The 13,805-nt window shown below is 38.0% G+C and overlaps 1 protein-coding gene across 3 annotated transcripts in view; it reads right to left on the bottom strand.

Moving 5' to 3' along the window:
• Window positions 1-13,805, bottom strand: part of si:dkeyp-23e4.3 (rho GTPase-activating protein 7) — a 167,300-nt gene that overhangs the window by 40,354 nt on the left and 113,141 nt on the right. The window contains exon 1 of one of the 3 annotated variants that reach the window (XM_051937405.1): window positions 11,646-11,890. The exons of the other annotated variants lie outside the window; for them this stretch is intronic. Coding sequence (XP_051793365.1) covers window positions 11,646-11,658 — 13 coding nt within the window. The 5' untranslated portion in view covers window positions 11,659-11,890. Of the gene's footprint in view, window positions 1-11,645; window positions 11,891-13,805 lie in introns of those variants that run through there. 3 annotated transcript variants of the gene reach the window in all.

The raw sequence follows: 13,805 nt of genomic DNA, 5'->3' as shown, positions 1-13,805 counted from the left end.
CTTAAGAGTGTCTCTCAGGACTCCAGAGGTGTGGTGGAAGATCAGAGGTATGTCAGCTGTCAGAACGCAGAGCCATGTTTCCCTCTTCCTCCTTTCTCTGCAGTTTCTCTGATGATATTCCCCTGCCAGTCCAGTCAGCATGACAGGGGGAAGTTTAGGATGTCTGCGGTCACGAAGGGCCGGAGGGGTGAATACTAAAACTGGATGACTCACTTAGCAGACACACTGAGACCAACACAAAATACACCGCTTTAAAAATGGTTCATATTATAAAATAAAGTTATGTCTTTGTAATCTTAGTGGTAAAACTTGGAAGTGATATCCGGCTATTTAACCTGCTGATGACTGATTTCATTTTAAATATCCTGGGGAAACTAGCTTTAGGTTTAATACTAAAAAATAAAATAAAATAAAATAAAAGCAGAGAAGGTCAATGGAAAATGGAAAATTCTGTCAACATGACAATTATTTTTCTAAATATCTCCATCCGAACAACTACCAACATTCTAGCAACTTTGCTAGGTCAGTGTACATAAATGATGCATCAAAAACCAAAAAGAGACATATTTTCTTGTTTCTGTGCACATTTGCATGCTGGTAAAGTGTTGCAGCAATGAAAAGTTTACACTCCTAGCTGCTAGCGCTAACCAAATTCAAAGAAACTAGTGGAAATCCATTGCTGTTGTTGTTTTAGGCACATACTCATTACATAAAGCAACAATAGGCACGCAAATTCAGATTTCCAAAGTCTTTCACTTTATAGTTCAGCAAAAGTATGCATAGAGTTTCTTTATAAAAATGATCTTCACTTTAGAAGATACTTCAGTGACCTAAAACACTGTCTGTGTGTGGATGAGAGGCCCAAATATGGAGAAAAATCTTCAGTTTGCAGAATATTCATATAAGTCTGGACGAGACTGAATGTTGTGATTTTTATAGCACCAAAAATGTGAAAGTCAACACATTTTTGGTGACGGTTAACTGGAACTTTACTGTAGTGGTAAAACAGACTGATGTTTGTTTTGTTTCTCGTTTGGAAATAAATGTGGAAACCAAAAAGCTATTAAACTACTGGAGGGATCATCTGTCCCCTAATACATGAGGGTCCAAGTGATGCAAATTTTTGGGCAAAACAACACTACAATAGTGCCCATGTTCAGAACACCTAGATGTAACCTGATCATGAACAGAATGGAGTCTTCCAAGCCAACTGTTATGAACTACAAAAGCAGCATAATAACAACAACAGTGCATCCATGGTATTCACATCTGTAAGGGAGTATAATCAAGGTTTGAGTCCAGCTTGTTGCCACTTTACACAAGAGGCCAGTCACAGTTCTACTACTAAAAGAATAAAAACTAAAAAAATAAGTGTTTTCCTGTGGATGAAGATTTGATGGTGGTAAAATACTAAGATGTACAACTTTAACAAGATGAACCAGGAGAATCTGTTGGGTGTAAATCAGTTGTGTCACATGAAAGTCCATCTACCACTTACTAGCCTTCAAGTGACCAAACTGTATAAATATATGCGCCACTGTGATATTTTGAGTCTTCAAAATTTTCAGGCTACTGTTCCTACAACTTTTTTTAAATTGTTTTTTTTTTTCTCAGAATTGTTGCTTTGGTGGAAAAAAGATCACAGAAACTTGTGTGGGCCAATTCATGACCTCGGAAAAACAAGTAGAATTTAACAATATACACAGATATTTTATACCCAAAAAGGCGATGACAACAGCTCAACTGACGGAGATGAGTCGGCATTGCACAGAGAAAATAATACGTCTGAGATACCTCAACTGTTTACATTAGGAAAAGAAGCAGCACAGGTATGATAAACACAATAACCCTACTCTGTCATTTTGGTTGTTAAAGTAGCTTGGTCCGTTGAGGGTTAATCATCCAAGCAGAAGAGTAATTATATCTGGAATTATAACAAGCGTAACAAAGAAAGAAAGGCGCTCACTCTTGTCGAAAAGGGAACAAAAACGCATTAACCTCCCGGCTCCATGTTTCTTAACCATTACAATGGGCTTCATTAATTTCAGGCTCTGAGCTGACCCTCACATCCTCACCATTGTTTGGACATCATCGGCAGCTCATTGAGGACGCCCTCACGTTTCTGTACAGGTAACAGCGAGGAGGCTTCCTGAATGGAAATCAACTTCTGCTGCTGTTTACTGGAAGATGCCTTGAACTCAGGGTCACCGCTTTTCTTTCTGTGTCAGAAGTAATGAGCAGGAAGACGCCACAAATGTGAAGCAAACAGCGATTTTTCTGCAGGTTTAATTGTGCAAGTAAACATATTTTAAATGCAGTCTGTGAGCATTTGTAAATTCATTTTCCCTGCACTGTGATGGGAGGTCAAATACATTTTTGTGGGTTTTGATGCTACTTGAAATGTGTCTGTAATGACGGATCAAACCATTTGTGGGCTTCAAGAGGTTCAGGTCTTTGATGTTAAATAGCAATTACAGCCTAACGAGACATCATTTACTCCCACAACCTAGATCTCATGAAATACCTGATATAACCACGTTTATTGAGAAAATAATTCAGCACTTTGACTCTACCATTTTAAGTCTCTTTCCTTTTAATCTGACAGGCAGCCACTCTGAACATGCAGGCATATAGCATTCATTGGAGCAAGATAGGTCTAAGAGTTTGATAGTTTTTGGAGTCATGTAAACAACTCAGTGTAATGTCACCTAAAATGTAAATGCAGTTTCAGGACAAATTAAAAATGATAGTACCGAGGAAAACTAAATAATTCCAACTGAAAACCTCTGAATTTACCAATGCCCCTCATTGGCCATTTCCGATGTCCTGTATGCTTCTAAAGATATGTGATGTTTTGTTTTAATTCTCTTTAGACTAATTCAAATGTATTTAGGTGCACAGTTAATTCTTTGATTGTACATAAGTGCATAACAGAATGACACTAAAGGAACCTTGAATATTTAAGTAGACCCAGGCTGCACTATCAGTTGAATATTAATCACAATTTCAGCTTCCCACAGTTAAATAAACATGGTGGACTGCAATATTGACATTTACAATGCTCACAGAAAACAGCCTATGTAGGGAAAATCACCCCATCTTTGGTAAATCTGACGTTAAAAGACTTTGTTTTACTATTTTTACAGTCCTTTTTGGCCACACATTTGTCTGGACTGCTGCTGGGTGGAGACTAGAAGCTTCTCTGTGCTCAGATGACTAGTTAGCAACTACTGGGGCGGCATAGCTCAGTGGGTAGAGTGGCTGTCTTGCAACCGGAGGGTTGCTGGTTCGATCTTTGGCCCGTCATGCTCATGACAAGCAAGACACCAAACCCCTAATTGCTCCTGATGGATCATGGTTAGCGCCTTGCATAGCAGCTTCCGCCATCAGTGTGTGAATGTGACGTAAAGCGCTTTGGGCACCTTGCAGATATAGTAAAGCACTATATAAATACAGACCATTTACTGTAGCCTGCATGTGTTTAGGGAACAAATTGTTGTGTTTCCCAGTAAGCAGATGTTCAGCAAGTAAGGCGTTTTGGATACAATTTTTTGTATATTTTTGGCTCATGGAGATGAATTCAGTTGACGATTTTTTTAAAAGTCTTGTTCCGATACAGAGATTTATGTTTGAGCAGGACTGTAGAAAAACATGGAAATGAATGAAGTGCTGTTTATATCAATGTAAATCAAATAAGTGGATAACTGGAATGACTAGATTGTTATTATGGCAATTGTGCAACCATAGCATGAAGCTTTCTGCAGACATTTCTGCAGACATTCGTGTGGAGCCAAAAGTTTGAAAATGACTCATACCAAATGAGCAGGAGAACAATCAAGATATTTGTTACTCGTATCGTAGATTTGTCCTTATTCCTTAGACTTGTTTTCATTACGGTGTTACACAGACTGGTTTCTCTTCTTGGCTTTTGTAACAAAATACGTAGTTTCCAGCCAAGAGATCACCATCTCGTTATTTGCACACATATAAGTTTCTATACCTACGATATGTATACATACACACGTGGACAAAATTGTTGGTACCCCTCAGTTAAAGAAGGAAAAACCCACAATTCTCACTGAAATCACTTGAAACTCACAAAAGTAACAATAAATAAAAATTTATTGAAAATGAAATCATCAAAATCAGCCATCACTTTTGAATTGTTGATTAACATAATTATTTAAAAAAACAAACTAATGAAATAGGGCTGGACAAAAATGATGGTACCCATAACTTAATATTTTGTTGCACAACCTTTTGAGGCAATCACTGCAATTAAACGATTTCTGTATTTGTCAATGAGCGTTCTGCAGCTGTCAATAGGTATTTTGGCCCACTCCTCATGAGCAAACAGCTCCAGTTGTCTCAGGTTTGATGGGTGTCTTCTCCAAATGGCATGTTTCAGCTCCTTCCACATATGTTCAATGGGATTCAGATCTGGGCTCATAGAAGGCCACTTTAGAATAGTCCAACGCTTTTCTTTCAGCCATTCTTGGGTGTTTTTGGCTGTGTGTTTTGGATCGTTGTCCTGTTGGAAGACCCATGACCTGCGACTGAGACCAAGCTTTCTGACACTAGGCAGCACATTTCTCTCCAGAATGCCTTGATAGTCTTCAGATTTCATCGTACCTTGCACACTTTCAAGACACCCTGTGCCAGATGCAGCAAAGCAGCCCCAAAACATTACTGAGCCTCCTCCATGTTTCATCGTAGGGACAGTGTTCTTTTCTTCGTATGCTTGGTTTTTGAGTCTATGAACATAGAGTTGATGTGCCTTACCAAAAAGCTCCAGTTTGGTCTCATCTGTCCAAAGGACATTCTCCCAGAAGCTTTGTGGCTTGTCAACATGCATTTTTGCAAATTCCAGTCTGGCTTTTTTATGAGTTTTTTTCAGCAGTGGTGTCCTCCTTGGTCGTCTCCCATGAAGTCCACTTTGGCTCAAACAACGACGAATGGTGCGATCTGACACTGATGTACCTTGGCCTTGGAGTTCACCTTTAATTTCTTTGGAGGTTGCTCTGGGCTCTTTGGATACAATTCCAACGATCCGTCTCTTCAATTTGTCATCAATTTTCCTCTTGCGGCCACGTCCAGGGAGGTTGGCTACTGTCCCGTGGGTCTTGAACTTCTGAATAATATGAGCCACTGTTGTCACAGGAACTTCAAGCTGTTTAGAGATGGTCTTATAGCCTTTACCTTTAAGATGTTTGTCTATCATTTTTTTTCGGATGTCCTGGGACAATTCTCTCCTTCGCTTTCTGTTGTCCATGTTCAGTGTGGTACACACCTTTTCACCAAACAGCAGGGTGACTACTTGTCTCCCTTTAAATAGGCAGACTGACTGATTATGAGTTTGGAAACACCTGTGATGTCAATTAAATGACACACCTGAGTTAATCATGTCACTCTGGTCAAATAATTTTCAATCTTTTATAGAGGTACCATCATTTTTGTCCAGGCCTGTTTCATTAGTTTGTTTTTTAAAATAATTATGTTAATCAACAATTCAAAAGTAATGGCTGTTTTTGATTATTTAATTTTCAATAAATTTTTATTTATTGTTACTTTTGTGAGTTTCAAGTGATTTCAGTGAGAATTGTGGGTTTTTCCTTCTTTAACTGAGGGGTACCAACAATTTTGTCCACGTGTGTAATACATACCCAGAACTGTTGCAGGTACAGAAGTAAATCGAAGTCTACAGTTTTAGGCTGCTGCTGTCTTTGGATGTGAGAACCACGACTCTACCTTAAGAACTGTCAACAGTTAGACATAAGCTCTCGAACCTGTGAGTCTTGACTTTAGCTATCGTTTCTCACAAGGCTTATTTCAATATAACGTAATCACTCCATCAGTTTTTGGTAATAGGCATTATTTACTATAGTAAAAAGGAATTTTTGTCTAAACAAAATTCAAGTAATCCAACACACTAAAATTTAATTTCACATTAGTTTCACTTCTGTCGACCTAACTTGACCCTGAGACTCGAGTAAACTATGACCAGTTGAGAAATTTAACACTTTCTATAGAAAAAAATCGGCATTGGGTACTAGGATGGAGGTCTGACACCTGCTATTGTCACTGTAAATTTAGATAAAAGAAGTCCAGTAGATTCTCCTCTGAAAGTCAGTTTACATTCATACAACTCAAAGAGATTGTAAATGGAACCAGCATGAACTCAATGCAGCACCAATAAATGGAGAAGTTTTAGTTTTCAGTCTTTTTTTGTTCCTTGATTATTCTGTTGCAGTTCTGGACAGTTTTACCTTCAATAAAGCCAATGGTGCCTTTAATATCATTCACTGGCTAAACTGGTCTTAACTGGTAAACACACAATCATTTATTATGTGTCAAGAAGATCGGGATGAAAATTTAAATATTCAAAATAATCTGTAGAATAAATCTGTGTAATAAATAATACTGTAGGTTCTAAACTTCATATTTAAGTTACTCACATAAATTTGAATAATATCCATAACCTATAATGTTGTAGGTTTTAACTATAGTATTTAAATGAGTCCCGCAGATATTATTGTAGGGTCTTGTCAGGTAAATTTCTATTTCTACAGTATACATTTTTGTAAGGTTTTAGTATGAATAATATTGCAGAGTCCTAACCTTAATATTGTGATTATTTAGATAAATTTGTATTCCACCTTATACTATACTATACTTATATACTTATACTATACTTGTATGATAAACTGAATTAGATAAACTTGTATAATAATTTTTTATAATTCATAATATTATGGGATTTCAAACTTAATTTTTAAATTAATGGAACAAACTTGCAGAATGTGTAGTACTATAAGGTCTTAGGCATAATATTTATATTGGTCAGGTTAATATTCTAGTCAGACAAATCTGTATAATATACGGTATTGAAGAGGTATTTTTTTCATTCTACACATATCTCCTAGATATGTCCTTACATATACTATATATTTCCACAAATAACAACATTAATTTACTCAAATTGCAGAGCTAAACAAGAAACCAACTTTCACAGAATGTCACAAAAATGGTGGAACTATGTCTGAAATACTTTGAGTTTATTTCAGTTTTACTTTCTCGTCAGACAAAACCCAGCTGCTGAATCTTTTCATGATAAGCTTCTATGCAGAATCAGTATTCTTAGGTTCTTAGATTTCAGATTTTCCCACACACTGACCTGGCATTTAGCGTGGCGTTCGCTCATTCGTAGGTAGAGTTTAGTCATTCCTGTGCACTGTTGCCCTCCGTTGCTAACAACACTGTCCAGAGCCTCGGTGCCAGTGGAAAGATGTCTTTCCTGACATCGGATAAACACTCTCAGGTTACCGTGAAGCCAACTGGAGGAGCTACAGAGGCATTCGCTAGAAACAGATATGACACATCTAGCAGCGTCCCATCAGGCAGAAACCCAGCTGTCACCGGGCCAAACCAATCTAAACCAAATCACATGTGGATGCGATTTCTTTCATTTCTTTATTATCTGCAACTGTTGTGTCCAGATTTAGCTTCGCGGGTCACCTGGCAAAAAGCTTTTACCTGCTAAAAGTTGTTTTTTCAGTTCTGCTTCATGCCCAGAATCGTTCTGACTGTTGAAACAAGAAGCGATGACGTGATCTTACAGAGCTGACCCATGAATTCTGCTTCGCTCATGGAGGTTTGAAAAAACTGAGTTAGTCATGTAGTTGAATTTGGTGAAGTGTTGGTGGGAAACGTCCAGAATGACTCTGCAGGCAATTATTTCATTCAGACTCTACAGCAGATGACTGAGATGCGATATAACTCCAAAAAACTTTCCTAAACTTGACTCTCGCTGGACTCTGGCTTCCAGCTGTGGCACTTATTTGAAGGAATTTGTCAAATTTTTATTAAATTACAAAACTAAACCGACTTCTGCATTAATCCTGTGCGATGCATTTACACAACAAAGCTTCACTTGACGTCTTTTATATGGTGAACCCTCTGAACTCCAAGCAGTTTCAGGGTGTTTTTTGTCACATTTTCACTCACTGCAGTTCATTTTTCACTGCAACATAAAGTCCTGCATCTCTGTGGAAACAGAACAACCATGGCAATATGACATAGTTACAATGCAGTAAGTCATTAAATAAAACATAAAAATAGCTTGAATATTTATATTTTGGTTGAAAAAATCTAAAACACTTTGAATTAATGCATACAATATTTTTTCCACAGGTGTTACCAATTGTGTTGGGTCGAGGATCTTATGCAATTTCTGTATTTTAGCCAACCGTTTTAACTGAAAAATAAAGAATACAGTGATTTTTTGATAAAATATCACTATTTTAAGCTTATTTGTGGTTATTTTTCCAGATGGAAAACAGCATTTCACACACATGTTCAAATGTCATGAGGAATTTGAAAATCAACCTATTTTTTTCTGTAATTTATACCATTTTTGTCTTAAAGAAAACACACCTTTCCAAATCTGCTAACAGGTTTTGGTGTTCAGAGGACTAACAGAAGTTGACTACATGGGATTAGCATGTGTGTTTGAAGGGATTCTAGCATTTCACCTGATATTTTTCACAAAATATTCTCAAAATCAATAGCCATTTAACACTGTGACGCTTTCTGGTGGCGCGTTAGCTGAGAATATGGTGAAATATGATTGTTAAATATAAAGCTAAAGCTAGTGGTGAATTAGCCTAGCTTTACTTAGCATAAACACTGCTCAACGTCAACTAATCCTCACTAATGAACATGATATTCCTCTTTTGTGTAATTTCTACCAGAACCGAAGTGTAAAAACTTAAATTTTAAGTTGCCCATGTTGCTATGACGCTACTGTTAGCAGCAACTCCATTATGTTGGAAATAGTTGAGCTTCTACAGTTAAATGAGTAAAATAGAAAATTAATGCATTTCTCACTCAAAAACAACATATCACCAATGTAGAGAGTAAATACACAAACTAGCCGTGAGTTTCCTTTGACCAGTTTACAGAGCTGAAGTCACGTTAGCTAAAAGTACTGTGAGCTACGCTAGCTAACAATGTTAAGTATGTTTGAATCTGACTGATAAATCGATTGGCCAATATTTCCTGACATGAAACCTTTCTGTTTAGCTTTTTTCTGCAGAACATAATGCAGAAAAAGCTGCTTGGGGTAATTTAAATATAGTGTCAAAGTTTGTCCAACAGATTTCATTGTTTTGCAGCACATGTAGCAGAGCAAACAGTGGTGCAGAGTCAAGACACTTCATGGTAAGTTGCTGCCTAGTTTCTTGAAGTTAAATAATGATCCATTATTTTCCCTATAAATCTAACATGATGTATGGATATATTTGTAAACATATAAAGTATATTAACCAGTATAATAGAATTTTTCCACCCTAAAATTGGCTTTGGCTCAAAAAATGCAGTATAATTTGACCTCCAATGTACTCTCTAGTCTTTTTTCTGAAGGTGAAAAAGCAGTTAAAAGACAGATTTATTCGACGTACGTATATCTGTTGGACCGTCCACCCATGCTGATGGATGTTTTTAATCTTTTAAAGTGACATTTTAAGGTTTGCTTTCTCCTTAGAAGTTTCTCAGGATAGTTCAGTAAAGAAACAACTGCAGTAACTTTGGCCTGCAGCGTTTTCTCGCCTCCATAATGAATCTCAAACTTTACTTCCGTAGATGTTTGATATTTTGACACCTAACGAGCCACTTGTGCATTTCGGTAGAAAAGCTCATTAACTGTTGGAGTGAAACTAACTCATGCGAGCTCCTCTGTGGGTCTGGAGGTTGACGGCAGTTTTTAGAATAAATTATGGCAAAGTTGTCTTGGTAGGGAAAGGACAGCTGATATATTATTATTATTTATGACCTGCTGGAGCTTGTTTTCATGGACCTGCCAGTCTTTGGTAAAGGACGAGCAAATGGACCAGAATTAACTGCAGCTACAAACTCCAGCTTCACCTTAAACTGGGCAAACTTTCAGTGTGATTTGAAAGGCATTCTGGGAAGTGTAGGAAATTATCAACTAAAGTCAATCAACAGGGTATTACTTTTGGGAAAGCATAGCCTTAAAGCAGCTGTTTTACATGAAATACATATCCACTGAAAAGCCCAGAAGTTTAATGTATTCACAGACTCCTCAGTGACAAAGACTTCTATTTCCTGTTTAGTTAAAGCTTTAATATAACTATTTTTTCTGTTGTTTCTTGCAGCTTTTCTTCCTAATTCAAACAAAGATGGTAGAAGGAAATTACTCACTCCTGTCCTTGATTAATAAACACAATGTTGAAACAATTTTGATAAAGAATCAGATGTCAGCGCCCTCTTTTAACTGAATACTGAAAACTTTCTTTTAGAATAAGAGCTTCTGTTAACTTTGTGGCTATTTTAATCTGTTCTTTTATATTTTGCTGTCTTTATTGTGTTGCTCTGCTTGGTTTGTCATCCTTTGCTTTGTGATTCTTCAATTTTGTTCTTTTATATATTTGGTGTTTAATCCTTGGCGTTGGTTTTATCCACTGGATGTTAATGTCTGCTTTGTGGAGCATTTTCAAACTTCTTTTTTTTTATTTAGATAGATGCTACATGAATAAAGTTTTATTGCACATTTTATTTGCTGTCTTTCTCTTTACCTTTCCATCTTTTACAAAATGTGAAGTTCCCAGAGGTCTTCAGATTACTTGTTTTATTCACTTTTAAGTGTAAAACTCAAATATATTTGATTTGTAATGATATGAAGCAGAGAAAAGATTCACATGGATATTTTGAGAGTAAAAAAATGTTTTAGAGATATTTTCAAAAGTCATTTGTATGTTATGCAGAACTAAAAACCCAAAAATGAACCAACTAAATGCTGGTAAATGGACTTAATTTCAGCAGGGCCTTCATCTAATTTAAACCACAAACCCGGACACGAATACTGGTCACAATATTCGCACCTGTAAAACCATGATTGCAGTCGACTTTCTCCGTTTACTGACACACAACAAGAAAAAGGTGATGTTATGTAATGAGAGCAAATGTCATGTCCATAAATGAAGCTGTTAAAAGCAAAACTAAAACCAAAACTGCAGCTATAAAGTCACGTAACACAGAATTAGAACGCTGCTTTCTGAATAATTTACATATGATTTACACGCAGGAGTGCACTGCTACACACACTGTTATGTATTTAAACGTTTTTAGACACAAATTCATATGAAATAACACAGAATATATGCAGTTTTCTTCACCACATCGCATTGTAAATGTAACCCACACACATTCAGAGCGAATCCTACGCTCTCCAAAGCTGCGCTCGTGATTTTTCGGGGCCCACGGCCTTCAAACAATCAAGACCTTTCAGTTCTTCAAATTCCTCTTCAGCCTCATGAATCAAGAACAACTTTACTACACTTTGAATAAAACCGACGATGCATGTGTACACTAAAAATCTCCTCACCAGGCTCTCATGTACCATGTAATCTGATGCAGATAATTTCATAAAGGAGCTGTATTTAGACTAATCAAGGCTCAATCAGGTCCTCGTTAATTACAACTCGTTAAGCTCATCAACCAATCATCTCCTTAATGAATGTCATCAAGCAGCAATTGTCATCTGTCACCAAAGAGAAAACTGAATTGAGAGACTTATAATCTCATTATCTCCCCGTCCGTCACAGCGCAACATGTGAGCTCATACTCACTTGTGATCAACATGCTTCTGAAGTCTTTGACAGATGAAACTTCAACAGGTTTCCATGTTTTGCCCCAAGAGCAGAACCAGGTGAACACAGAGAATTAAATCCAAAAGGGAAAAGTCATGTATCCAGTGTTGCAGTGGAGCAGCACAGTCCAGTAGTGCTGATCATGTTGGGCATCATGTTAATGAAGTCATTGTTGAAGATTTCCCCTTTCCCCTACCACTCCCCTTCCTCTGGCCTGGACTGGACCAACTGAGCTCCAGAGGGCGGGGGTGCGTCCTAAAAATAACCTCCAGGGAACACTTCAGCAGACATGAGCGCCTGCCTGAGATGACTTTCAATTTACGAATCGGCAGGGTGAGTTTGGAGGATAAAATCACTGCTGACCCTCCCTGGACTGTTACAGCCGTGACCGCAGAGCTCCTCTGCGGTTACTGTAATTTAAAATAAGAAGCCAGACGTTCCACTTCGCCTGCAAAGAGGCTCGATGCAAATCAATATTCCCCTCTGCTCAGGCCCTGCATCACAACCACGAGATGGTAAAATTGCAAACAGGAGCGAGCGAGAAGATTAACAAGATGAACTTTCCTCCCTTTTGTGATTGAATACGTTCCTCCAGCGAGAACCTCTGACCTCCTCGTAGCCGTCCGGTGCTTCGGAAAACAGACACTTCAAACAAAATGAAAGAGAGACACCTGACTGGGCGAATGACTCATCGTGAGGAGGATGAAGTCCTCGATGTGCCCTTAATAGTCCGTAGTTCTACGAGGTTTCATCTCGGCTCGGTCCAAGGTATACCATTAGCGTTAATGGCCTTCCATTTAATGCGCAGGTGTTTGATTATGGGCTTTTAAATGTGAATAACTCCCCCTGAGGAGTGGAGAGGTGAGGAGAAAAGAGTGGTTCGCAGGATTCGCTGCATTAATTCACAAGTGGAGGAGGAGAAAGTGGGAGTATGTAAACAAGTAATGGCCTTTTCCAAGTCTGTAGAGTCTCAGAGCAGAGAGGGGAAGATGGAGAAGAAACTTTCAGCGGCCTGAAAAGTTAGTGCTAAGGCTAAAAATGTCTGCTTGTGGAGGTCAGGAACAAATCAGTAGTCAGATTCAGATGGATTAAAGGTGAAATAACATTTTGGTCCATGTCACTAATCAACTCGGCCTGTATAATTCTGACTAATTAATTATAATAAATGTGTGTGAAGAAGTTTATCGCAGCAGCTGTTCTGAACAGACCGAGCAGCAGTTCCCCCTCAATCATTTGTATCGCTTGCCTCATATTTACTCTGGTCTTTTACATCTGTGATTCATGGAAACATTTCGGACATCTGGGAAGCAGAAATCTCCCTCAGATCCTACAGCTACTCTCAGGTTGCACAGAAGAACCTCACTGGGACATTTCCAGCCCATTAAGTCACCATAACTATTGCTCATCATTCCCATACATGTGGTCCAGTAGGAACCTCCCACACCTTGCTCAGTAGCCGTGTTATAATACATTTAAATGACTGATAAACAGGAAATAACACAGATAACATTGGTGGCCTCTTGTAGCCAAGTGAATAAGTGGAGTTGCCACACTTTGCAACATGGCAAACATAGTGACAGGGTGGATTTTAAGCCAAATCATGATTCCGTTCTAAACTTAACCAAACAGTTTTGGCACCGAAGCCTTTAAGTAGTAGTAACCCAAGAAATAAAGCTGTAGGCTAACGTTACTTTTTATACAGACAAATCAGTTAAGAAAAGATGTTTTTACCTTGCTGACATGTTTGGACTGCACCTACAGTCTTCTTCAGAGTGTCATCCGATGTGTCATGACGTGTCCTTTTTATCAGGTGACCGGTCTGACAGATTCTGACAGATCTCTTCTTTACTGATTTGTCAGTATAAAAAGTAACGTTAGTCTATAGCAATAAACGACAAAATGAACATAACCCAACTAATAAAGCTGTGTTTAGGGTTCATTACTGGACACAAACCCAAGTCTCCTTACTCAAAGTCCACTAATTTGGACCTTCAACCTCCAAATGGGGACTTTGTTTCCATTTTAAGTGCAAAATTGTGGCTCCACTGCCATAAAATGAGAAAATAGCAGAGCTCCACTCAATGGGAGGATAACTGAGGCTACTAGAAGGTGGAGAAGGTCCCTACTGACCACATGTAT

This window comes from Acanthochromis polyacanthus, chromosome 17 (genome assembly GCF_021347895.1).
Source record: "Acanthochromis polyacanthus isolate Apoly-LR-REF ecotype Palm Island chromosome 17, KAUST_Apoly_ChrSc, whole genome shotgun sequence".
In the NCBI taxonomy this organism is placed as follows: domain Eukaryota; kingdom Metazoa; phylum Chordata; class Actinopteri; family Pomacentridae; genus Acanthochromis; species Acanthochromis polyacanthus.
The sequence above is the reverse complement of the archived record's forward strand: the minus strand, read 5'-3'. Positions and strand labels throughout refer to the sequence as shown.